This window comes from Eulemur rufifrons, chromosome 8, assembly GCF_041146395.1.
Source record: "Eulemur rufifrons isolate Redbay chromosome 8, OSU_ERuf_1, whole genome shotgun sequence".
NCBI lineage: Eukaryota > Metazoa > Chordata > Mammalia > Primates > Lemuridae > Eulemur > Eulemur rufifrons.
In genome coordinates, this window is record NC_090990.1 from 5,788,068 (window position 1) to 5,815,840 (window position 27,773).

At 36.9% G+C, this 27,773-nt stretch overlaps 1 protein-coding gene across 2 annotated transcripts in view; it reads left to right on the forward strand.

The window, feature by feature from the left end:
• KIF1B (kinesin family member 1B) overlaps positions 1–27,773 on the forward strand; it is a 148,900-nt gene that overhangs the window by 14,067 nt on the left and 107,060 nt on the right. For both annotated transcript variants that reach the window (XM_069479325.1, XM_069479326.1), the window contains exons 2-5: positions 601–782; positions 21,354–21,430; positions 22,850–23,029; positions 26,442–26,507. In XM_069479325.1, coding sequence (XP_069335426.1) covers positions 677–782; positions 21,354–21,430; positions 22,850–23,029; positions 26,442–26,507 — 429 coding nt within the window. In that variant the 5' untranslated portion in view covers positions 601–676. The remainder of the gene's footprint in view (positions 1–600; positions 783–21,353; positions 21,431–22,849; positions 23,030–26,441; positions 26,508–27,773) is intronic.

Consider the following 27,773-nt stretch of genomic DNA (forward strand, 5'->3'; position numbering starts at 1 on the left):
TCTTGGAACCTTTTCTGTTTATTGTAGAGGGTGGTTGTGAGGGTCAAATGAGATACATACGCAAGGTATTGTTCAAATTAAAGGAAATCACTGTGTAGTTAAAGCACTTGGCTAGAACTAACCTCTCTCTGTCCTTTGCTGTTTAATTACATGTATATATATCATGTAACCAAATGTTTCAAGCTATAATTAAAGTATAGAAAGTTCAATGTATTTTTTGAAAGAAAAGTAGTAAGTGGTTTACAGATGGAAAGTTATCTGTTTAAGGAACTTCTTCAACAAATAAACATTTTGTGTTTTTCACATATTATAGAAGATTGACCTAGAAACACAGAAAGCAAGATAGATGCCTATTTATATTTTTTATTAGTAAGTTCAGGGTTTTTTTTAAGTATAAGAAAGAGAACAGGAAAAAAATTTCAGTCTTTAATTTTTCAATTTGGTAATTTATTGAGAATATAAGATATGCAGGGGGAAAATGGGATGAGGTTTTTAGAAATGGAAACAGAAATAGAACTAACATAGTAGCTCTTCAGCTTAAGTTAGCCCATACTTTCTTTAATTTTGACTATGTTGTATGGAATTTTTTTCTTTTTAAAGGAAACTTGAATATAACTTCAAAAGAAGATTTGATTTTTTTATTTGTGGATTGCGTATATATAACAAGGCCATCAGAATGTCGGGAGCCTCAGTGAAGGTGGCTGTCCGGGTGAGGCCCTTCAATTCTCGGGAGACCAGCAAGGAGTCCAAATGCATCATTCAGATGCAAGGCAACTCGACCAGTGAGTACATGTTGTTTTCTATCAGTCATATGTCTTACTTTCCCTTTCCCTTCTCTTTTTGCTGTGAACAGAATAAATGAATGTTTGTGTGTGAAATTTGTGTTCAAACGTGTGTTTGAACTTTGCTATTCTGAATGATCCGTTGGATATTTTCCGCTCTGTGATATTTGCTGCAGTATATGTAAATATGGACCATTTATTTTACTTTTTACAATTGAGAAACCACAAATAACTGAACTAATTTTGCTAGTGGCAATGCTTATTAAGTTGAAATCTTAATGATAATAAAGATGTAAATAGTGATTTTTACTAAATCCCGATGTGATGAAATAATACCCGTTGGCCCTAAGATTCATTGTTTTTCTTTCTTGATTTTAAATAGGACTTGACAAGATGGTCTTAAAACTTACTCTTCAATGCTTCTTTGTGTTGAACAATGGATATAACTATAATATATTTTAAACTTATAAATTGTTGGTAAAATTATCAGTCATTTTTTCCTGGCTTGTTTCTCTATAGAATTACTTAGGTGAAAAATGACTTAGGCTGATTTCTTTTGTACCTGCACTACTAAATTACTTGATATGGGTCTGTAGGCAAATTATTACTCAAAATAGAGATAGACTCTGCTATCTTTAAATCTGTATTTTTGTGATAAAGCAGAATCATCACTCTTTTGGACACAAGTTACTGCTGAAGTAACCATTCTGACCTCATCTGCTTGTGCGCTATTTGCTAGTGTTCTGTGTGCAAAGGAGTCTTCCAGTGGGAAATATTTATTCCACAAAAATCTAGCTAGATATTGCAGCCCACATTTCAGGTAGTTCATGTATAACTTTGAACATTCCATTGCTTATACTCTTCTCTGAACTTGATAGATAGGGCTTAAAACAATCTTTTTTTTTTTTTTTTTTTTTTTTTTTGAGACAGAGTCTCACTCTGTTGCCCAGGCTAGAGTGAGTGCCGTGGCGTCAGCCTAGCTCACAGCAACCTCAAACTCCTGAGCTCAAGCGATCCTCCTGCCTCAGCCTCCCGAGTAGCTGGGACTACAGGCATGCGCCACCATGCCCGGCTAATTTTTTCTCTGTATATTTTTAGCTGTCCATATAATTTCTTTCTATTTTTAGTAGAGATGGGGTCTCGCTCTTGCTCAGGCTGGAAAACAATCTTTTTTTAAGAAAGATTCAAAAGTAGAAATCTAAATGGCCATACCATTGTGTTTTACCTTTCTTTGTCAACCATTGTGGCAAAATGATTCTGTGGATTGTATCCTACGAATAATTGTCAAAGAGAGAGGTGAAAGTCAACATTGAATTGTACACTGTAAATGAGTGAACTTTGTGGTATATAAATTATGTCTCAAGGCTGGGTACAGTGGCTCACACCTGTAATCCCAGCACTTTGGGAGGCCCAGGTGTGTGTATGTTGGGGCACAGATTCCTTTAGAACAGGAGTTCAAGACCCTGTCTCTACAAAAAAAAAAAAAAAAATGTCATGTTTGCCTATAGTCTCAGCTACTCGGGAGACAGAGGTGAGAGGATTGCTTGAGCGCAGAAGTTTGAGACCAGCCTGAGCAACATAGGGAGACCCTATCTCTATTAAAAAAAAAAATCTCATTAGATGAATCAGCCTTGAAAAAATTAGAGTTAGTTTTCTACCTAAATATTTAATTTTGTCATGGCACAGAGATTTGGGATCATTTGGTTCCTGAGTTATCTGTTCTTGGAAAGCAACTAATCACGTGAGAACTATCATATCTATTGTATGTGAAACTTTTTCCTCTAGAATTTTTTGGCATTTTGTTCTCTACTTAGGTTTTCTGTTTCTGTTTTTTTATCTTTTATAGCAATTTTGTAGTAATTTGACTAATATGTAATCCAAATAATTTTTCAGTGAGAGATTTGAAATGAGGCATTTGTATGAAAGATGCTATATTTAGAAAGTATTAATAGCTTGTTTTTAAAAAAAACCACTGGGCTTAGATTGGAAGAATGCATGCATTTTGAACATAGAATTGTTGGAAATGAATATACTGTAGCCACATGTGTTAGCTGCTTTAAAAAGACTGCTATTCTGGCAAGCTGGCCTGGACTGCTGCTCGCAAGGATTATAGCTGATTGCAGATGGAATGCAATGGAATGTTCCTGCCGTAAAGTCTCTTATGAAAAAGTAGAAGAGTATGAAGAGTACTTTTGGGAATGTGCAAAATCTGAAAACTGAGTAGTTAGCCATTTTATTTGCACTTTCTGGTCTTGCAGGAAATATTTTCTATGGCACAGATAAATGTTTCTGCCTTGACATTTTGGAGTCCCGAGCACATATAAGTGGCTTTGTTCAATAATATCCCATTATATTCCAAGTTTCTGCCACTTTGGAAGCATTTCTTACTGTCTAATTGCTTTGTAAAGAGGAAAATGGGGCAAAGTTAATGATCTAACTGCTCACATTTATGGTTAGGTTATATGTGTAAATCTGGAGATATTGAATCTGCATAATTCCCTCAAAACAGGAGGTGGATAAAGTTGGTTTTCACTTATGATGTGAGAGACACTCATCAGGTGACTGAACTGGAATATGTTGCTTTGTCTTTAACCACAGGATTCTGTCTCTTGTCCTTTGGTAAATCTCATTCATGTGTATTTATCAGTCTTCCTTTGTTCAGGTTATTTTTTTTTTTTCCAATGCCCAATCTTAGTGGGATAGAAGTAACCCTGATTTTTTTTCCTATTTATTGCTTACATTGTATGTTTTTTAAGGCTTTTTCATTCACATACGTACATTTGTAAACCAAATGTTGCACATCATAACTAGTACAAAGAATAATTTCATGTCCACTATTGAAAATTTGGGCAGAGGAAGGGCAGGGACAAAATGGAGATTTGGAAAAGAAGAATTTAGAAAGGAATGCATTTAAATTTGTATGCTTTTACTAGTACAAATGTAACAACATGAAAGTAAATGTAAAAATATATAAATTATCTTTGTGAACATTGTGGATAATAAAGAGGCAGGAAAGAAAACTCTGCTCTATTCTTACCTACTTAACCATAGCCTAATGCTGCATTCTGTTGGATTTTTTTTTTTTTTTTTTTGGAGACAGAGTCTCACTCTTTTGCCTTGGCTAGAGTGCCGTGGCGTCAGCCTAGCTCACAGCAACTTCAAACTCCTGGGCTTAAGCGATCCTCCTGCCTCAGCCTTCTGAGTAGCTGGGACTACAGGCATGTGCCACCGTGCCTGGCTAATTTTTCTGTGTATATATTTTTAGTTGTCCATATAATTTCTTTCTATTTTTAGTAGAGACGGGGTCTCACTCTTGCTCAGGCTGGTCTCGAACTCCTGACCTTGAGCTATCCTCCCGCCTTGGCCTCCCAGAGTGCTAGGATTACAAGCGTGAGCCACCACGCCCGGCCTTCTGTTGGATTTTTTTAAGTGTTTTTTTTTTTAACTGCTATGTAATAATGGTACATATCTGTGGAGTACATGCGATAATTTAATACATATCTACAATGTATAATGATCAAATCAGGATAGTAATTGGATGTCCATTACTTTAAACATTTGTCCATGGATTGGGAACATTCCAATTCTCCTCTTCTAGCTATTTTGAAATTCACAATAAATTTGATGGATTTTTGTTGTTCCAGTGAAGTTTGATGGTTGGTCTTTATGTAATTCTGTATTTTCTTGTTAGTTTTAGTCTTTTGTTTTTCTCTGATTGGTATTAACTAATTTTCACTTGCATTTCAACTGTGTTTCTTTTTCTGGGATCCATGGATGGAATTCTGAGTATCTGTAAAGGTGGGAACCCCTTGAAATTATATGCAAAATATGTTTCAGCATTTTCCTAGGGAGAGGGCAGTCATTTTCAATACACTAATTTTAAAGAGACCTATGTTCCCAAAAAAAGTTAAAAATCACTAGCTTAGGCTGGTGCGGTGGCTCACGCCTGTAATCCTAGCAGTCTGGGAGACTGAGGTGGGAGGATCACTGAGGTCAGGAGTTCGAGACCAGCCTGAGCAAGAATGAGAACCTCATCTCTACAAAAATAAAAAAATTAGCTGGGCATGGGGGCAAGCGCCTGTAGTCCCACCTACTTGGGAAGCTGAGGCAGGAGGATCGCTTGAGCCCAGCAGTTTGAGGTTGCAGTGAGCTATGATGACACTACTGCATTCTACTTGGGGTGCTAGAGCAAGACTCTGTCTAAAAATAAATCTCTAGCTTAGAATCAGAATTAAGTCTCCTTGAGTTTTTTCCAGGATAAGCCAGTACATAATTAGTTAAATCAGACTATGGTATAAACTCCACAACTTAGTATCCAAAGTGTTTCACATTGTGGCCTAAGAAGAAGGCCAGCTCTTCAGCTACTACTACTCTGCCTCCATACCATATACTCTAACCTTAGAGATATAATTTCCAGGTTTTTATTTTAACCTGCCTCTTTTCAGGATTCATTCCTGAATATCTCACTCATACTCAATCATGTGTCTTTCCTTAACTCTACAAATGCATTACATTTTACTGAAAGTAACTAAAAACTGCTGAAGATTTGGGCATTTCAACTCCTAACAGTACTGTTTTTTCTTATCGAAAAAAACTGAAAGTAGCCCTACTATCTGTCAGCAGGGGAATGGGTAAATAAATCATGGTACATTTACAAAATAGAATATAGCAAAGAGAAGAATTACTACACACATGTACACACACAAGTCATACTACACAAGGAAGTTACAATGCAAACTGTATTTTGTTTACATATATCTCAAAACATGCAAAACTCTTCTCTATATTCTTTATCTCATACAAACATGGTAAAAGTATGAAGAAAAATAAGGCAATGATGACAAAATTCAGGATAGTGGTGCCTGAGAGGGATGGTGGACACAGAGATCTGGGAGGGTCATGTTCTGTGACTCATGGGTGGGTACTTGGGGTTTTGTTTCATTGTTATTGTTTGTATTCTACATATATTTTATAAATATATTTATTATATATCCACTAAGTATTTAAAAGTCTTATTCTTGCTAATAGAGATGTATACTCATGCCAGGGAGCAGGGCTTATCATATCAGAAGCACAAGTCCTACCCTCAGCCTGCTCTTTCTGAAATTTTCTAGCCACTTTTTCACTCCTTCCTTTTCCAAAGAGAGGATCTTTTTAAGGAACACGTTTACATTGATTGATTAAATGACTCTCATTTAGTCACTAGAATGTAAGAAGGTAAGCAAGATGATAAAGAGGTTTATACAAGGACTAAATATCACACTGTCAGTGGCCTTCTCTTCCTTCAGGGAGGTTGGCTTAAACTGATGGCACAGTCCCTCAGCAGTGGCAGGGTGGGGAAGACTGTGATCCTCAAGGCCACCCCTCCCTTTTTTTTGAGACAGAGTCTTGCTCTGTTACCTGGGCATGAGGTCAGTGGCATCGTCATTGCTCACTGTAACCTCAAACTCCTGGGCTCAAGCGATCCTCCTGCCTCAGCCTCCTGAGTAGCTGAGACTACAGGCACACGCCACCATACCCAGCTGATTTTTCTATTTTTTTGTAGAGATGAGGTCTTACTAGGTTGCCTTAGGCTGATCTTGAAGTCCTGGCCTCAAGTGATCCTACCGCCTCAGACTCCTGAGTAGCTGAGTTTGCAGTCGCCAGCCACTACGCTTGGCATCTTCATAGTTTAATACTTTTAATTAGTGGAAAAAAAAAAAAAACACAAAAGGAAGATAACTTGTTAACTGGCACAGCACCGGTTCAACCTGTCTTTGCCCCTGTTTCAGTATAATTTACTGAACATATTTATTCATTATATCCATAAATTATATAAACCAATTAGTTTTAAAATTTAAAGATAACATGTAATACCTTTTATTTTGAAAACAAAAGCAATTAAAAAATTGGAAAATACAGAAATCACAAAGCAAAATTATTTTTAATTTTACCACTCAGACGTACCATTAACATCTGGATGTATATTTCTTTTATCTTTTCCTTATACCTTTACACATTGTTTTTTTACATAATTGGGTTATAATATATGTATTATTTTTTAGCTTTTTCGTCTTCTAATATTTTTAATGTATTTATTTGTCTACATGACTTCAGTGACTATATAAAATTCTATAATATAGGTATATCATAATTAACTAGTTTTGTTGGTTTTTTTAAGCATAATTATAGGTTTTGATATTCAGAACAGACGTGGAAACCCATAGTGTTTATAGATATAGAGCCATTTTTAATAATATAAGGGATCTAGATGCACCATCTCAAGTTGCAACTAAAGTGCAGGAAGGGGATTGCATAGAGTTGGATGACTAGAAAATGTTACAGAAACTACATTAAATATTGCTTTCTTCTTGTGATATATCCTTTAATTTTAATAACATGACAAATCAATGTAAAGATGGATTGAATGGATTTAAGAATTTGTAGATTAAGTAGATTATATCATAGTTAATGCAGAGGCTGACCCTGGTTAAGTCTACCTGCTTATTTTTACCTAAAGAACAAATTGGGGTTAACTATCTTTTTAAGAATAGTGTTATTTATTAATGTTCCTTTATCAGTAGAAGTGACCTCTTCAAATGAGTGCTCTATTTCAATAATAAATATTTCCTATCTTGTTCTAGTTCTTTAATGTTCATGTCTTAATGCATATAAGGTTCTTACAGATATATTCTACTTAATTATAATAGTTTTTTTTGTGTGTGTGTGAGATAGTCTTGCTCTGTTGCTCAGGCTAAAGTGCTGTGGCATCAGCCTACCTTACAGCAACCTAAAACTCTTGGGCTCCAGTGATCCTCCTATCTCAGCCTCCCAAGTAGCTGGGACTACAGGCTTGTGCCACCACATCCAGTTAATTTTTTCTATTTTTAGTAGAGATGGAGTCTTGCAATTGCTCAGGCTGGTGTTGAACTCCTGAGTTCAAGTGATCCTCCTGCCTTGGCCTCCCAGAGTGCTAGGATTACAGGCATGAGCTACTGTGCCTGGCCTATAATAGTATATTTAATTATTTGTCTTTTCTAATAGGGAGGGTTAACTATGAGGGTAGGGAATATATGTCTTGTTCTCACTAGGCCTAGACTGGTGCCTGTTATTTATTATAATAAGCATTTAGTGAATGAATAGATGAATTGGAACATGCAGAATAAGATATGAATGTGTACACAGAACAAATTCTTTTTTTCTTTTCATCTACCACAAAGCTTGCAAATTAAATAACAGTAAAATGCCCACTGTTATTTATTAATTAAATTCATTATTTATCACATTCTTAAGTATTCATGATTTTGGCCAGGTGCTGTGGCTCATGCCTATAATCCTAGCACTTTGGAAGCCAAGGCGGGAGGATTGCTTGAGCCCAGGAGTTTGAGGTTGCAGCGAGCTTTGATAACACCACTGCACTCTAGCGTGGGCGATAAGAGTAAGACTCTGTCTCAAACAAAACAAAGTAAACAAAACAAAAACCCCGTGATTTTAATGGTTGTATAGTATTCTATGCAGTTGTATTTACGAGCCATACTTTATTTAGCTAATCTTCCATTATTGGACACTTCAGGCTTGAAACCACTTCATGGGAGTGCTGTGAAGAAGAATTTGATCCCCATACAGGTGGGGAAGGAATTATTTTTAGAAGGCAGTTTATGTGGCTGTCTACCTGCCATCTCTACCTGCATGTCTGTTAAAACACTTCAAACTCAACATGTCCAAAAGTGAATTCTGGATATATCCTTTGCAACTCTACTCCCTGCATTCTCTCTCCCTCAGCTTAATCAATGGCAACTTTATCTTTGTAGTTGCTCAGGGCAAAAATCATGTAATCATCCTTGAGTTCTCTCTCTCCAATCCATCAGAAAGTCCTTTGGGCTTTGCCTCAGAATCTACCCAGGATCTGACCACTTTTTACCATCTCTACTGCCACCGCCTGCACTAACCTTCCAACAGGTCCCTTGTTTCTGCCCCTTCTTCAACAGTCTAGTCTTAACTAGCAGATCAGCTAGCAGCTAGAGTGATCGTTTTAGAATGGAAGTTAAAGTATTTTTTTGCTCAAAACTCTGAAATGGTTCCCTTCTCAGAATAAAAGCTGAAGTTTGTGCTTTGTCAAATCTTTGTAGCCTCCCTGGTCTGCCACTTACTAGTATATTGGGTGCATTTCCGCATTTCTTAAATATTCTTTAGGAATGTGATTTCAGTAGCTATATGATATTCTGTTATACTTATGATTCATACTTTATTTAATTCATCCTTTATTATCAGACGCTTGATGAGCCTTAGGTTCCTCATTTAGTAAATGGGGATGTTGCCTACCTAGCCTTCTATCCCAGGGTTGAAGATCAAATGTAATCATGTGTACTGTATAGGATGGTATTGGAAAAATTATTTAAGTTGTTTTTTATTGTTAGTTTTAGCACCTAAATTGTTATTTGCAGTGAGAATGTAAGTTTCTTTTTTTTTCTCTCTATCCAGAAGAAGAGAATGTAAGTTTTAAAGATAGAATTGGACCTATTACTAAGTTGGAAGGTGTTTTCGCTATTGTGTATTTTAGACTGCTTTTTACTGCATTATATAATTTAAACTTCTTCAACTACCTAAATTGTTTTCACATCAAAACAGTCTTTGTTAGACTACTGGATAAAGTCATTGTGTAGGAAACCTAGTCTTCTTTCTTTGTTGCTTTATGTGTTATTTTTCTAGTCTTTTGAGGTTGCCTGAATTAAAATCCAAACTGTACTTCAAGCTGCCTTTATATGTGCATTTGTTGGTTTCTCACAGGAGAAAGTAGCTATGCCTAGTTTTTTGTTTTTGTTTTTTGTTTTTTTTGCCTTCTTTGCAGCTCTCAAGAGATGTTTTGGAGTTCATTTTTGTGCATGCCAATAACATGGTGCTGATTGCTTTTGGTAGTTACCCAGTGAAGTGTAAAGCACTGCGATGGGAGCTAGCGAAGTCTGGAATGCAATTAGCAAGACCGTGAAAGGGACTGCTACTTCTGGTTCTACGTTAGGCAAAGCAGGCGTTCATAGATTTTATTTTTGGTAAAAATACCTGTATGTGTGTCAAGGCCTGTGTATCATAAAGGCTAAAAACTGTTCTTAGTTGTATTGTTTAGGGATGAATGCCTCATAGATATAGGTGGTAGAAATAAGAAATATTAGATTTTTGAGAGTATCTACAGAAAATTAGGTTTTTGTTATTCAGCAAGCCTAGGCCTCAAGGCCACCAAGCTTTCAGAGAGATTTTAGTCTTGTTTTAGACAGAGACAAATAATCAAAGCAGTGTGGTGACTGTTAGGAAAGCACTGAGGAGGGCCATCTACATACAGTCACATGTTCTGAGAAATGCATTGTTAGGCAATTTTGTCTTTGTGCGAACACCATGGAGTATACCTATACAAACATAAATGATACAGCCTACTATACAGCTAGGCTGTGTGGTATATAGCTGTTACTTCCGGGCTACAAACCTGTACAGCATGTTACTGTACTGAATACTATAGGCAACTGTAACACAATGGTGAGTACTTGTGTATTTAAACATACCTAAACATAGAAAAGGTACAGTAAAAAAAAATATGGTATTTTAATCTTTTGTAAATTTTTAAAAATATTTATATTTATTTTTATTTTTTAACCTGGAGCATAGACTCAAGTTGCCCTGAATGTATGCTCCCTGGTATTTTAGTCTTACAGGACTACCGTGGTACTTGCTAACCTTCTTATATGGTCTGTCGTTGACCAACATGGAAAAGGGATATGGCAGGGAAAGGTAGGGAATGTCTGAGAAGCACTTTTTTTTTTTTTTTTTTGAGACAGTCTCACTCTGTTGCCCAGGGTTAGAGTGCTGTGGGATCAGCCTAGCTCACAGCAACCTCAAACTCCTGGGCTCAAGCGATCCTCCTGCCTCAGCCTCCCGAGTAGCTGGGACTATAGGCACGCGCCACCATGCCCGGTTAATTTTTCTATAAATATTTTTAGCTGTCCATATAATTTCTTTCTATTTTTAGTAGAGACCGGGTCTCGCTCTTGCTCAGGCTGGTCTCGAACTCCAGAGTTCAAACGATCCACCTGCCTCTCGGCCTCCCAGAATGCTAGGATTACAGGTGTGAGCCACCGCGCCCGGCCTGAGAAGCACTTTTTGTTAACAGAAAACTGTAAGGCCAGAATTAGCAGAAGCAACACAATGAGGAAATATTATATACTTACTGTTTCCCCACCACATTGTTCTGGTCTGATACCAAAGAACTCCTTTAACTGTGAATAAACTTGAGGAAGAAAAATGGGTGAAGGGGAAAACAAAAACCTTTACTTTTAAATTGCCTTTTACTGGAGAAAAAATACCATAATTAGTAATTAACAACAGTAACAGCAACAAACACTTAAGTTGTTCCAGACACAATTAGCCACTTATAAATTTTAACTTACAGTAATCTTCACAGTAATCTTATGGCAAGTACTGTTATTTTCCCCATTTCACAGATGAAGGAGTTGAGGCAAAGAGGTGTTTGTTGGCTAACTTGCCTGGGCTCGCATATCTAGGAATTAAGGGAACTATAAAATGAACTTAGGCTGTCTTGCCCCAGAGCCCTTACTCTTAACCTCTGTGATCCTCTTACCACCTCTGAAAATAATTATTAAGTTTTACTCTTCTGTGCAGTAATACTGAATGTTGATGTCTAATTTGAGTTTAACTGTTAGACTAAAATTTATTTTGATACCTCTTTTTAAAAATTATTTTTAATTTTTAGTTATGGATACATAATGGTTGTACATATTTATGGGATACATGAGCTATTTTGATACAAGAATACAGTGTGTAATGATCAAATCAGAGTGTTTGGGATATCCATCTCCTCAAGCACTTATTTCTTTGTGTTAGGAACATTCCAATTCTATTCTTAGTTATTTTGAAATATACAATAAATAACGTTTTTTTAATTTTTAATTTTCTTTAGCTACAAGGTCTCACTCTGTCACCCAGGCGGAAGTGTAGTAGTGTGATCATAGATCACTGCAGCCTCAAACTCCTGTGCTCAAGGGATCGTCTCACCTTGCCAAGTAGCTAGGACTACAGGCTTGCACCACTGTGCCTGGCTAATTAAAAACATTTTTTTTGTAGAGATGCTGTGTTGCCCAGGTTGATCTTAAATCCTAGCCTTAAGCGATTCTCTGCTTGGGCCTCCCAAAGTGCTGGACTACAGGTGTGAGCCACCATGCCCAGCCAGCTGGTATATTTTATATTAGAGTGATCACACTGTGATACTGCAGAGTTGTAGGATTTTTTTTTTCCTACTGTGTATTTATTTATTTTTTAATACTCTGAGATTGAGTATATGGTGAACAAATATAGTACATTTATACTTTTTTCATAAAATTAGTAAGCTGTTATTTTAAATGATTAAGGAACTTCATAATCGTAGATCTTTTGCTTAAATCTGCTTTATGGCAGTATGCTTTATACTATTTACTATATATTTCTTATATTGCGAGGAGGGAGGAGGCTGCTTATGGGTTTTGGTTCTATGGTTTTAAGATATAAGTGGCATATAAAATGCTTTTATTTTGTGCCATTTTTCTTAATTGTTGACATAGGAGGCTTTTGTTGCATAGGAGGAAGGTTGTGCTGAAGATGTCATTGGGATTTTCAACAAGCTCAAAACATGCTTTGTTAGTAAAGTTAAAATAAAGTTACAGTGTTGCCACACTGCTATGTTAATTATAGTTGCTGGTAAAATCTTTAGTAGTTTGCCAACAACACTATAATTGCTACATAGAGACTTGGAGATATTAGATAAACAAATTTATTCTGGAGAATAAAAAGGCTTTTAAGTGCAAATCTTGTTTTGACTGCCTTATTTTATAGTGCTCAGTAATTAAAACGTTATTTCTGCATCTTTATGCTGAAGTAACAGTTGGAAAGAAGGCAAGGAGAAAAGGGGGTAAAATTGGGGTATTTAACAGACCTTGTAATGCTAATTTTGACTTGAAGCAACTCCAAGAAAGAGAACATGGTTAAATATGGTTCATCAATAAACTAAGACCTTTGAAACATTTTGTGATTGTCATTTTAAAGGCATTTATGTTTATCTTTGATAAGAGTCTTGAAGTCAGACTTTGTGAAAACGACACTTTCCTTCTCTTCTCCGACACTGTCCTTCTCTTCTCCCGCTCTCCTAAGGTAACTAATGTTGGTTACAATATGAGGAATAAAAAGTTAGAAGACAAAAGGGAAAAGGTGTGAAAGTTGTAGGAGAGGATAACCGCCTTTGGACTTGGGAAAAGATACATTCAGGTCTTAGATGCTAAGACTGCCTTTCAGACTAACCGGGAGCCAAGGCCCAGAGGTGAGTGTGAGCAGAGCAAGTATTAGGGAAATCAGGAGATAGCCTGAACAAAGACTCGTGGCTGTAGGGAATCCTGAAAGTAGTTATGATGATAATCATTGTGATAATGGTAGGGAACATAGCTTGACTGCCTCCTTGAACTTCCATCTCTCTCATGCTCTTCTGATTGCCTTCCTTCCTCCCAGGTCTGCGGTCCTCAATCCCTGGGCCAAGGACCAGTACCAGTCCATGGCCTGTTAGGGACTGGATTGCAGAGCTCCGCTCCCCCCACCCCCCTGCTGGTCTGTGGAAAAATTGTCTTTCATGAAATTTAGGAAAGGGGAGGATGAGTGAGCGTAGCTTCATTTGTATTTACAGCCACTCCACGTCACTGCCTGAGCTCTGTGCTTCCCACGCCCTCCTCACCCCTAAGGAAAAATTGTCTTCTATGAAACTGGTCCCTGGTGCCAAAAATGTTGGGGACTGCTGTCCTAGGCCATTCTCAGCCCTTGGGTTAAATGTGTACAAGGCCTTTGTCCTTAGATCTCTTTCTGTCCAGAGAAGACAACCCCCCTAGGTGATTTCATCTAGTTCCAAAGCTTTCAATGTCATGCAGATGATGGTGACTCCCAAACTCTTTCTCCAGTCTGGACCTCTCTGTAGAAGTCTAGACTTGTCTACCCAGCTGGTAACTTAACTCTTCTTGAAGGCCTAAGAAGCATCTCAAATTCAACATGTCCTAAATAGAGCTCTTTTTTTCCTCCCTGCTCACCCGAAGTGTCTCCTCCTTCATTCTTACCCATTTTTTTAGTTTCTCAGACCAAAAATATTGGAGTTACTCTTGCCTTCTCCCTTTTTCTCACAGGCTACATGCAGTCCATCAATAAGTCCTGTCAATTTTGCCTTCACAATGTGTCCTGCATCCAATTACTTTTTGCCATTTCTACTCCAGTCCACATCGGTACTGCAATAGCTTCCTGTCTCTCTGCTTCTGCCTTTATTCCCATGCCGTAGCAATTCATATTTTTGAAATGTAAATCAGATCATGTCACCCCGTTCGTGGCTTCCTATCACTTTTGTAATAAAACTAAAAATCCTCACCTTGGTCACAAAGCCCCACAGATTTTGGCCTCTGGCTAGCTATCTGATTTCACATTTCATCGTTGCTTACCCCTTTAGCTGCACTGTGGTCTTGCTGTTCCTTAAACTTCATTCAGGTCTCTGTTCAAATATCACCTCCTCAAAGGTAGCAACCTACCGGCTGTTATCTAAAATAGCCACCTCTACCACTTCCACTGTCGTCTTTTATCTCCTAACTGTGCTTTATTTTTCTTTCCAACATTGAACTATTTCTATTAATTATCAGACTCCCTCATTAGAATGTAAGCTCCATGAAGGCAAGGACTTGTTTTAACTAGATATCTGAAATTCTGGGGCATGGTAAACACTCAAGTATTTGTGTGTTTTTTTTTTTTTTTTTTTTGAGACAGAGTGTCGCTTTGTTGCCCTGGCTAGAGTGAGTGCCGTGGGGTCAGCGTAGCTCACAGCAACCTCAAACTCCTGGGCTTAAGCAATCCTACTGCCTCAGCCTCCCGAGTAGCTGGGACTACAGGCATGTGCCACCATGCCTGGCTGATTTTTTCTATATATATTTTTTAGTTGGCCAGATAATTTCTTTCTATTTTTAGTAGAGACGGGGTCTCGCTCTTGCTCAGGCTGGTCTTGAACTCCTGACCTTGAGCGATCCACCCTCCTCGGCCTCCCAGAGTGCTAGGATTACAGGCGTGAGCCACCACGCCCGGCCTCAAGTATTTGTTGAATGAAAGACTATTTTGAACATTTGCTTTGTGCTAGGCCCTGAACTAAAACTTAATATAGATTAGTCATTAATCCTCAACAATAGTTCTATAAAGTTAGGCACTATTATTATTGTGCCTATTTTGTAGATAAGAAAATTGAGGCTTACAGACTTTATTACATGCTCAAGTTATAGGTGAACCTGGGATAATATTGAATACTTGGGGGTGGGGGTGTCATTAAAACCTTTGTGTAATAGTATTCTAGGTAAACTTTTTGAAAATGTCTTCTAGAACTATTAGGTTATTAAGTATGAAATGTCCAATTTCCTTACGTACTAAGTTTGACAGTTGCTATCTCTGACATTTCACTGTGGCACTTTTTGTTTTATTTTTATTGTGATGGTACATCCTCAGTCTTTCAAACTCATGTTTTGGCTTGTGATTATCGTTCACATTTTTTTTTAGAGGAATTTTTGTAAAACCATGGATAAGTAAAAAATCATGCCATTTTCAAATATGAGTTCTGTTGTAGAGCCAAAGCAGAGCAGACAACTAAAAACATCAATGAAGTGTTTGGGAAGGATGTGGCTAATGAACACCTAGATGGTTTGTTATAGTGATTTTAATCTTGAAAATGAGCCATGCGGGAGACCTACGACCAAGGTAGATAATGATGAGCTGAAAGCTGTAGTGGAAATGAATCCGTTTTAACCTACGTGTGAATTAGCAGCAAGGTTTGACGTTACTCTTCCAACAGTATTGGACCATTTGAAACAAATGGGTAAGGTAAAGAAGCTGGATAGATGGGTACCGCATGAATTAAACGAGCATGAGAAGATAAACATCTTGAAGCTTGCCTTTCTTTGCTGTCATGACATACAAGTGAACCATTTCTTCACCGTATTATTATGTGTGATGAAAAATGGATTCTTTTTGACAATTGAAAGCATCAGAACAATAGTTGGATAAAGATGAAGTGCTGAAACGCAGTCCAGAATCAAATATTCATCAAAAAAAGCTAATGGTGTCTGTTTGGTGGTCCAGCGCTGGTGTTCTCCACTGCAGCTTCATGAAACCTGGTCAATCAATTACAGTGGATGTCTACTGCAACCAGTTGGGTGAAATGATGAGGATGCTTGCGATTAAGCAGCTGAGATTGGTCAATAGACAGGCCAATCCTCTTGTGAAACAACGCTCTACCACATGTCACACAAAGAGCACTGCTCAAACTGTAGCAGCTGGACTTGGAAACTCTCTGTCATCCACTGTATTCATCAGACCTTGCGCCAACTGACTACCACTTCTTCCAGGCTTTGGACCACTTCTTGAAAGGAAAAATACTAATTCTCAACAAGCTGTAGAAAATGCCTTTCGTGATTTTATCGCTGCTTGCTCTCCAGGCCTCTTTGCTGCTGGCATAAACAAGCTACCATTAAGATGGCAAAACTGTGTCGATAGTTTAGGTGCATACTTTGCTTAATTGTACTGCTGCTTGTTTGAGATAAAATACACTTTTGATTCAAAATCGGACATTTCATATTTTATCACCTAAATTATTATTTTTTTTCTAGGTCTACTCTCCTTTTGATCATTGACTATTGAGTCAAATTGTAAGACAAAGTTCAGTCTTGGATCAAGAGAAGCAGTGATTTTGATGTAGGAATGAACCCATTTCTTTCCCTGCCCCTGCATATACCACATACTGGGACTTATGGATTACTGATGCCAGATGCAATTCTCTTGGGAGTAATTGTATTATACAAATGGCGAGCAAAGTTCCCAAACATTCTGAAGTGGTTGATGTGTTTTTTCTATGTAATCTGGACTGTGCAATTCCACTCATGCCCTTCTCCAGTCCAGCCTCCGTAGCTTGGTTAAGGGGTGTTGTATCATCCAAGTGAGAAGTGGAGGCGTGGACCAGGATAGAAATGATGGTGGTGGTGAGAAGCTGAGGGGTCCACACACACACACACGCTTTTTTTTTTTTTAGAGACAGGGTCTTGGTCTGTCATCCACGTTGGAGTATAGTGGTGCAATCATGTGTTCACTATAACTTCGGATTCTAGGACTCAAGCGATCCTCCTGCCTTAGCCTCCCAAGTAGCTAGGACTGCAGGTATGCCCCACCACACCCAGCTAATTTTTAAATTTTTTGTGGAGACGGGGGTGTCTCTGTGTTGCCCAGGGTGGTCTTGAACTCCTGGCCTCAAGCGATCCTCCTGTCTGGGCCTCTCAAAGTGCTGGGATTACATGCCCAGCCTCCTGAATTTATTTTGAAAGTAGAATGAACAGGGAAGATCAGATGTAGAGGGTGAGAGAAGAAAGGCAAAGATGACTCCCACATCATCTGTGGAAAGTTGCTTGTGGGGGTGGGTCCAGGTCTGGAGTACACTGTCCAGAGAAACCTAGATTGAAAAGGAGGCTTTAGGCACCGAAGGTTTGAAAGGGGCCTTGAAAATCAGCACGAAAAGGTAGTTTTATAGGAAATAAAGCAATATGAAGTCTACAACACTTAAAGTAGAGTTATATTGTGATTCCAATCCTCAAAAATATTCCTGGAGTCCATTCCTTGCAGGGAAAGTGGTAACTTGTCCTAGACAAAGCCTACATGCTGATTACACATGACCCTGGGGGTGGGTACTACGTTTGTCACAGCTTTTTTGTTGGTGAAAATATGGTTTATATATTGAATGTGTTATTATAATTCCATTCTTATGTGCATGCTTTCTGAGAAACAAATGAGAAGTTCTGCACACTGTATTTTTAGCTCAGTTCACCGTGATATAAGAACCACTGTGTTAATTGTTGCCGAGTTTTTCAGTAATACAATTCTCCCTCTATTCTTTCTGTGAAATTTTGTAAAATATACTGGTATTTTATGTACATATTGCACAGTTATATGCTGTTTTGTTTTTGTTTTCTTTTCTCTCTCTCTTTTTTTTTTTGAGACAGTCTCACTGTATAACTCTGGGTAGAGTGCAGTGGGGTCGTGGTAGCTTACTGCAACCTCAAACTCATGGGCTGAAGCGATCGTCCTGTCTCAGCCTCTTGAGTAGCTGGGACTATGGGCACACACCACTGTGCCCAGCTAATTTTTCTATTTTTTTTTTTTTGTAGAAGCAGGGGTCTGGCTCTTGGTCAGGCTGGTCTCGAACTCCTGACCTCAATGATCCTCCCGCCTTGGCCTCCCTGATTGCTAGGATTACAGGCGTGAGCCACTGGCTCTGGCCTTGTTTTTCTCTTTATGTTCATGAAAATGGTATAGGATTAAATTAAAATTGTAGATGACATTTAGAGGACATTCATCTGAGTTTGGTGTAGGGGATCTGTAACGCATGGTCCACGTACTTATGGGATCTGTGATGTGATAGGAGCACCCGAGATTTGTTGGCACATCTAAGAAAGGAGCCAAATGTGGTACTTTGACTCTTGCCAAGAAACAGAATTCCTGTATTATGCTTTAGCTTACTTTATTAATTAGTGAACTTTCCTCCTTTAGTTTAAAGACCAAATGGAATATTATACTTTCTAAATATTGAGTTTAAAAGAAGATAAAATACCTATTTTTTTTTAAATTAACATTTGCATAGTGCTTCACTCATTTAATACTGCAAACTAGGTATTACCTCAGTCTTAGGACATAAAAGCACAGTAATATTCAAGGTCACAAAAACATCTAAATATATTTCTGAATTATTCTTCGTATATTTACAGCATTAAAAGATACCAATATGTAGGTACTGATGCTGGTCCTTTATTGCAAATCCTATATTTTATTACAAGTACTGCCCTTCCCCCCCTTTAATGTTTGGAAACATCCTGTTTCTTAGCTGAGTTAGAGGAAGTGAGTTAGGTCCCAACCATTATTAATTCAGAAAGAAATATCCTTTGACGTTATTTGAAAGCACTAATTCATCGACCATGGAAGTAATGGTAGAGTTTATGGGCTTTAGAGGGTCCTGATGAGCTCAAGTGCTCTCATTACTATTTTATCCTTATAAAATTTTTTTTCACTTACAAGTGTAGAGCTTTAAAATTTTTTAATAGGAAATATTTTATATGTTCAGGCTAATACAATGTATATGTAAATATAAAGAATAAAATAAACAACCCTGTAGTACAGATATAGAACTTAAGATATAGAAATTACCACCACTTTCTGAAGTCCCCACTATGCCCCCCCCCCGAAAGAGGTAACAACAATATTGAATTTTTGCTTTGTTCTAAAGTATTGTGTGTGTGTGTGTATGTGTGTGTATCTTTCATTTGCTAATGGAAATCTTTTAAATATTGTGGGTAAATTTAACTTGTTTCACAAAACTATTATATAAATAGCTCTTGAAAATTGTATTTTAACTTATTCATGTTAAAAAGATTTTTGTTATTGATAAGAGGTAGTTATTTAAAAAATATCTTGGTTTTGAAGCTATAAGTTAGGGAAATTTACTAGTTTCAGAAGCTTCAGAGATCTGGGAGAAGGGAATTTTGAGGAATAGGAAAAGGATCTCTTGTGGGAATTGCGGAAGTTATCTCATTGGTGTCGGGTTTTTTTTTTTTTTTTCCTGGAGAAAATAGAACAAAGGGATGAGATCTGAGAACTAGTCCTTCCTTAAGTTGTTCTTGGCAGAATTGGTAGCTAAAAGGTTGAATGAAATAATGGCTTAAAGTTTGTGACAGCAAATTTCCCAGAGGCTATAAGTGTTTACTGTAACCGTGTTTTTAAGTGGTGAAGACAACTTCAGAGGGCATACCCCTATATTTTGACATTGTTCTTACACTGAGCCACTGAAACATGAATCTGGCTCATGCAGTGTGACACTAATTACCATTTTCTTGGTAGCGTGTGTGTGTGTGTGTGTGTGTGTGTGTGGTCTTTCCTCTTTTAGGAACTATAAACCTCATAGTTCCCACTTTTAAATGAATAAAGAGAGTTTTAAACAATACCTTTGGTATCATTTCAGTAGGTTGACCATATACTTTTACAGATGCAAACGCATGTCCATAAAAATGCCTGAACTGCCTTTTGCCTTGTAACACTGTGTGTGGGGAATAAGCATTTAAGTGATGGTGTCTTGGCTAAGAGTGTGAGCTCTGGAGCCAGACTCCAAGTTCACATCCTGGATCTGCCACTAGCTAGCTCTGTAGCCATGGATAAGTTTAACCTCTCTATAATGTTTTCTTTATTTGTAAAATGGGAATAATAAAAAACATCTGTCTCATTGTATGGTTGGGAGCATTAAATAGGTTAGTAGACAGAAAGTACTAGGGTCAGAGTAAGTGTTCCATGAATGTTTGTTGTTATTTAAATCTTGTATTTAGTATCCTTTGGTTAGAAGTACAGTTCTTTGCTTAGATTGCTATTTGTGTGTGGGGAGATGTTCTTTCTAGAACTATGTCTCCTCGTCACATGACTATGTGCAGTGCGAGCCTTATTAATACTCTGTCAGCATTTGAGGTTGGAACATAAGTGTATGACTATACCCAGTGGAATCCAGCAAGAGAACTAAGCACTGTAGCAACTGTTGCTATTTGCGTCCTGAGCAGCAGCTGTCTGAGGGAGATTTATTTTTTAATCCTGATCTCACTGATAGCCTGGGATGTGGCCCAGCCTTAGAGAAGTGGATTGGTTGAGATGTCCAGTCTTTGACATTTTATGACCACATTATAAAGATTCTGTTCCATGTGAAATATAAGGAGCTAAATCTTTGTGTGTATGAGTAAGGGAGAGAGATTAAGCTTCAGCATTCACAGTCTGTCCCTGAAGTATAATGTGACTGGATTAATTACACAAAAAATCACTTTTAATATGGGCAGTGAGGCTTTATGCTTTTCAGTCAAAAAGTAATTTTGCTGTTTATAACATTCTACGGATGGCTTAATAGTCTGTGATTCTACTATATACACATATATACATATATACACATACATATACGTGATAACTTACATATTTGTTATTGTCATCTGTGAATTTCAGAAATAAGACTATCTTTGTAGTGAATGCTTCATTGCCAAATGCTTTTCTGCAATAGATATTAAGATCTTTAAAAAGAGTTTGTTTCAAATTGAGTGATTTTCTGGGTTTGATTTCTGATGTGTTGAAATATTTCAAGCCTTATGAGGTACTTTGAAATAGTAATGTGGCCCACTTCCAAATTTTGGCTGCTAACTTACCTAAGGAAGACAAACGTTCAGTCACAGAATATTTACTGAGCCTCTACTTTATATCAAGCTCTCTTCTGAATACTGGTAATACCCAGTGAATGTTGGTCTGATTTTTTTTCAAGTTCCACATGTAAATTACCTCTTCAAAGTGTGATTATGTACACAAATGTTTCTTGATTACCCTGTTCAGATTCAGTGGTATGTATTTTCTGATTTGGATGTTTTGAACATATAACATCACATCATGTTTAAAGAACTTGTAACTGAGTGGCTGATAAAATTAAACATTTTCATCTTCTAGGTATTATTAACCCAAAGAACCCAAAGGAAGCTCCAAAGTCCTTCAGCTTCGACTACTCCTACTGGTCTCACACCTCGGTGAGTGCAGTCGTGGTGCAGTGTGCCACCATCTCCTGACGACCCTTTCCTTTCCTGTTTGTCTTTTCTCTTCACCAGAGCGTGTCCAAGTCTTGCTTTTTAAGCGTGGTCTAGCATGATTTCATCTTTTGATATAGTGAATACTATCTGAAGAATAAAGTATTTTCCTTAATAAAATGTCTTGGTTGATGGAAACTTTATGCACATACATATGCATACATGTAAAACTGATTTAATTTATACCAAATTTATAGTGAAGCTACACCAAATTTATGCCCATATAGACATCTCTTGAGGACGTATTTATCTATATCTGAAGATTCTCATTATGAACATTATTGTACCTATGGATCTTAGGAAGTACCAATTAAAGATTATTTATTATATTGTCGATTTTAAGTTGTATTTTGAGGGAATGGCTGGCAAGATTGGAATGACTACGGTGATACTACTTGTTCTTTAAAATTGTAATAGAACAATATGAGTTTTGAACATTTTGAAGGAACCTGCAGGTCCACGAGGAAAACAAAGGGTTCCCAGCATCTCGGCAAGTGTAGAACAGGGCCCTTCACAGTACCCTTACTCAGCGCAGGGCCCTGAGTCTTGCTGCTTCTGGGGATTGTACCCGAACTAGAGCTGCGTTTGCATCATGCCTCTCTTTGTTATGTGTTTTTGTTTTTCCTGTTTTGTATTGGGGAATAGGAGATATTTTAAAGTATTGGCAAAGCATAATTGTCAAGGGAACGGCCTGTGAAAGGAATTGGAAACATTCTTCACTGAAAGCCGTGTTTATTGAGAAATAGCCACATTAGCTGGAGTGAGTTCAAACAAGTGTTTTTATATGTGGGACTTGACCTTTGATCTTTTATTCCCATTTTTCTACTAAGAAAATCTTCTTGGAGCTCTCTCTGAATGAAGAAGTGATACTTTTAAGATTATAGGAAGTGAAATGTCAGATAATCATGCCAGATAATTTCATGCAGATATTTTTATGTGTGGCTGACGTGGATGACTCTAATAGTGTGTGTGTGTGCGCATGCGTGCGTGCGTGCGTGCATGTGTGTTTAATGAGAAAAATAAACTATGTGTATGGGAGACTTAAAAAGTAGACAGTCAGTCAGGTGCGGTGGTGCACACCTGTATTCCTAGCTACTCAGGAGGTTGAGGCGGGAGGATCACTTGAGCCCAGGACTTCGAGGCTGTGGTGTGCGATGATAGCACCAGTGACTAGCCACTGAACTTCAGCATGGGCAACATAATGAGACCCTGTTTACTAAAAAAAAAAAAAAAAAAAAAAAGTATAGTATTTTTTAGGGGACTTATGATTCCAGACACTTTTGTTTATTATGGAAGTAATCAAATAAGTACAGAAAAAAATATGAATAAAATGCCATCTATTTCTCCTTTTAATCTTTACAGCCGGAAGATCCCTGTTTTGCATCTCAAAACCGTGTGTACAATGACATTGGAAAGGAAATGCTCTTACATGCCTTTGAGGGATATAATGTCTGTATTTTTGCCTATGGGCAGACTGGTGCTGGGAAATCTTATACAATGATGGGTAAACAAGAAGAAAGCCAGGCTGGCATCATTCCCCAGGTAAAAAACAAGACAATGAAAAACTTGTGTTCGTCATTACTCTTAATCTTAAATGGCTTTAACAATTATTTTTACTTGGCAAACATTTATTCAGGGACTGAATAAATGTGAGGCACACAGATGAGCAGCCTGTTCCTTTGCTTCAGAGAGGCTCTCAGTTGAGGGGAAAACATCAACATATACACATGTCTGTCTTTAAAGGTGGGAAAGTCAATGTTCTGTGAAGATTTTGCCATATGCCCATATTATTTTACCTTCTGAAAACAGTTGCCAGCTTCATAGAGCTCTCTTTTGAATCCTGGGGACACACAGTGAATGATGTTGATCTGATTTTTTTCAAATTCCATATATAGATCACCTCTAAAGATTGTGATTATTTCTGTTTTTATTGATAGCTTGATAGCTTTATTTGGAGATACTTTCATTTTATCTTAATAATTTAATACTATCACTTTAAACTTTGAATAGTCTGAGATTTCATTTTTTTAAGAGCAGTTGATATTAATTTTGATCTTTTATTGTTTGGGAGTGAAGAAGAGTCCTGCCATAGGTATTTAGAAGGAATTTCATTTTTTTATAACAGGATTTTAGTTTGCTTTTTTTAAATTTTTTTTTTCTGTTTTTTGTTACCCACTGTCAAGAGCAAGGAATGTAGTTTGCTTTTATTAATGATATTTGGGGTTAATTTTAAAGTGTTCTTTTACTATAGACCTAATGTTACCATCTCTGTATTCTGAGAATAAAATACACAAAGTAGCTGGTTTTCCTGATAGATTATTGGACTATAACATTGAATTCAGCTATATGATTTAAATGCTTAATTATTAATAAAGATTAGGAAATTTTCAGAAAAAAATTGAACATTTTCTATTGAAAATTTATGTCTAGGCCAGGCATGATGGCTCACGCTTATAATCCCAGCACTTTGGGAGGCTGAGGTGAGAGGATCACTTAAGGCCAGGAGTTTGAGACCAGACTGAGCAACACAGCTAGGCTCCATCTCTACAAAAAAAATAGAAAAATTAGCCAGGCATGGTGGCGTACGCCTGTAGTCACGGCTACTCTGGAGGCTGAGGTAGAAGGATTGCTTGAGCCAGGAGTTGGAGGCTGCAGTGAACTATAATGATGCCACTACACTCTAGCCTGGGCAACAGCGCAAAACTCTGTCTAAAAAAAAAAAAAAGACGTGTGTTTGGGAATTGTCCTTCTTTGTATATAGTAATATCAATAATTATACTAATTAAGAGAAAACATGCAGTACTACGTGCCAAGCACAGGTCTAAGCTCTTCACAAATATTGGCTCATCTGATCCTCTTCATGTGACCATTTTACAGACAAGGAAACCGAGGCACAGAGAGGTCATTTCAATTGCCCAAGTAAGTGGCAGGGCCAGGATCCAAATGCAGGCAAGGTAGTTCTGGAGTCTTTGCTTTTATCACTATGTGATACTTCAGCAGTGAATGATTGTAGAGTATAGCAAGTTATGCCAAATGGCCGGGTTTGTTTTACCTCGTCACCACACTTAGTTTCTCCTTCCTTTCCTTTTAATTTGTTTATTATTGGAGTTCTTATATAATTACATATGTACCTCTTTCTAGTAGAATTGTGAAGTACTTTATTTTAATGCAAAAGCAGTTTTTTTGAAAAAGATGATTTTTAGAAATTGCTAGTTATGGTATATTTTAAGTTCTATTTCAACTTGTAGAAAATCATGAACATATAGTTCATTTTCAGAATATATATTGCCTTAATGTATGATTGTCATTATAATGTATGATCGCCTTAATACTAAAACTATAGTGAATGAAAACTTAGTAGGATTTTTATTAATTGCTTTTGTTAAAAATCACATATTTTAAATAAGAAATTCAAGGGGTAAGGAGGATGAAATTTATAATTTTCCTAATCTAGAAAAATTAGTGTTTTCTGTTAAAAATGTTATTTTGTAGTAGAGTAGCATCTCATGTAAGGAGGCAGTCTTAAGACAATGGTAAAGGAGAAATTTTATAGTCATAATTATTTCTGAAAATACCTTCCTTTACCTCTTCCTAATAGTATAAATTCTATGTGTGATTAAATTTATAATGCGTATTGTAACTGATAATATATAATGAATTTTATATAACAGAAGTAACATGTGTGCAAAATATAGTTTAATGGCAGTTTTACTACTGCAGTAATACTGATTGTAGAGTCACAATTACTCTAGTATAGTATGAGGAGAATTGAATTCATGTAAATTAAATGTGCCTATGACATAACTCCCCTATGTTATTCCTCCTCTTCCCCTAAACATGGCTTTCCTTAGAAGCTAAGGAAGCAGTACTGTGGCACTATTGTTGAGGGAGAATAAAGATTAGATGAGAAGAGTATATTTAAAGTTTTACTTTCACAGTCATGCTTTGCTTAACGATGGGGATACATTCTGAAAAACGTGTCATGAGTCGTTAGGCAATTCTGTCATTGTGCAAACATCATAGTATACTTACACAAGCATCATAGTGTACTTACACAAACCTAGATGGTACAGCCTATGACACACCTAGGCTATGTGGTTTAGCCTGTTGCTCCTAGGCTGCAAGCCTGCACAACACACTACTGTACTGAATACTGTAGGCAGTTGTAACACAATGGAAAGTATTTATGTATCTAAACATACCTAAACTTAGAAAAGGTACAGCAAAAATATGTTATAAAAGATAAAAAATGGTACTCCTGTATAGGGCAAGTTCCATGAAGACTGGAAGTTGCTCTAGGTGAGTCAGTGAGTGGTGAATGCATGTGAAGGCCTGGGACATTATTGTGCACTACTGCAGACTTTATAAACACTGTACACTTAGGCTACACCAAATTTATTAAAAACCTTTTCTTTCTTCAATAATAAATTAACCTTAGCTTACTGTAACTTTTTTATTTTATAAACTTTTAATTTTTTTAAACTTTTTGACTTTTTTTAATAATACTTTAAAACATAAACACATTGTACAGTTGTACAAAAATACTATTTTCTTACTTTGTATCCTCATTCTATAAGCTTTTTTCTATTTTTAAATTAAGATTTTTGTTTTTTTACTTTTTAAACTTTTTTGTTAAAAACTAAGACAAACATATACATTAGCCTAGGCCCATACAGGATCAGAATCATCAAGACGTTGATAGGCAATAGGAATTTTTCAGCTCAGTTATAATCTTATGGGGCCATCGTCATATATGTGGTCTGTCAGTGACTGAAACTTCATTATGTAGTGCGTGACTGTATTTTATTCAAAGCATTAATCATACCTTGGTGTTTATGACATTCGTATTTTGAGAGAGAAAGAGAAAGAGGGCCTCACAAATTCATTTTGCAGTCATAGCTCACTTAGTACTCTTATTTGTGCTATTCATGCCTCTCTCATTTTGCTTCCCTAGTTATGTGAAGAACTATTTGAGAAAATCAATGACAACTGTAATGAAGAAATGTCCTACTCTGTAGAGGTGAGTACAGCCATGAGTTGAAATCAGAGGTCCCTCAAACATTACTTTTAAATGGCTCCAAATCATGACTGTGCCGTCTCCTATAATATTGTTAATAATGATTTTTATCAGGCATATGTTTTAAAAAATATACTTAATTAAATTGTCCCCCCTTATAATTGCTTATAAACTTGGAAAATTATTCTGTATCCAGTGTTCACCCTGTCTCTTTCATGAAAACATTCATGAAATTACTTTATATGCATTAGTTTGATAAACATTCCCTTCTTTTTGTGTGTGCTTTGTGAAGGTATTGTTTAAAACACACACACAGAGGCCCTTTTTCTGTATTCAATTTCATTCATAGTAACTGAAATTACTAAAGTGTTCCATTAACATGAGCCTGTTGTTCTGAAAAATTAAGCTGCTTTTTAAGCAAACTCTAGTTATTTGTTTTTTGGTGGTTTTTTTTCGTGTGTGTTTTGATTTTCTATAGGACTTATACAATTCCTAGTTGATCCATTTAGTTGCTTTTGTTTTTTTCTTTACCTATAAAGTGTTGCACAGATTTATAAATTTTAAAATTCTGTCTTGTGACTCTCATACACCAAAAGAAGAATGTGCTGCTCTAAGAATATTTTATGTTAAAATGAATTTTCTAAATAGATTGTCTCATCTTATAACTCTTCTTTTTTGAATCAGATGATAGAATTTTTGAGCTTATAGATAATAAAACAAGATGCCATTTTCTTTCACGTTAGTCAGAATTCATAGGCTTACTAGTTCCTTGCCACATTTGCGGGACGCTCTAACTGCCTCTCCCACTTCTCTTCCTCTTTGCTCTACCACGCTGGCTTTTTTGCTATTTCTAGAACATACCAGAAACGTTCTTGCCTCAGAGGCTTTACATTTACTTTTCCTTCTGCCTGAAATGTTCTTCCCCTGGATGTCTGAGTTTCTCACCTCCTTGAAGTCTGCTCAAATCTCACCCTCTCAATGAGGCTTACCTTGACCACCTTTTTTAATAGTACAGCTTGCCCTCTACGCCCACACTCCTTATCTCCCTTGCCCTGCTCTATTTTCTGTTTTACACAGTACTCATGTTCTAACATGCTAAGTTACCTATTTTTTATGTTTGTTCATTTTCAGTCTCCTTTGCTAGATATAAGCTTCCTAGGGCAGGGCTCTTTGTCTGTTTTATTTAATGACATATGCCAAGTGCCCAGAACAGTGTCTGGAAGAGAATGGTTCTCAGTGAATTGATTCTTGCCAAGTGGGGTCTGGAAT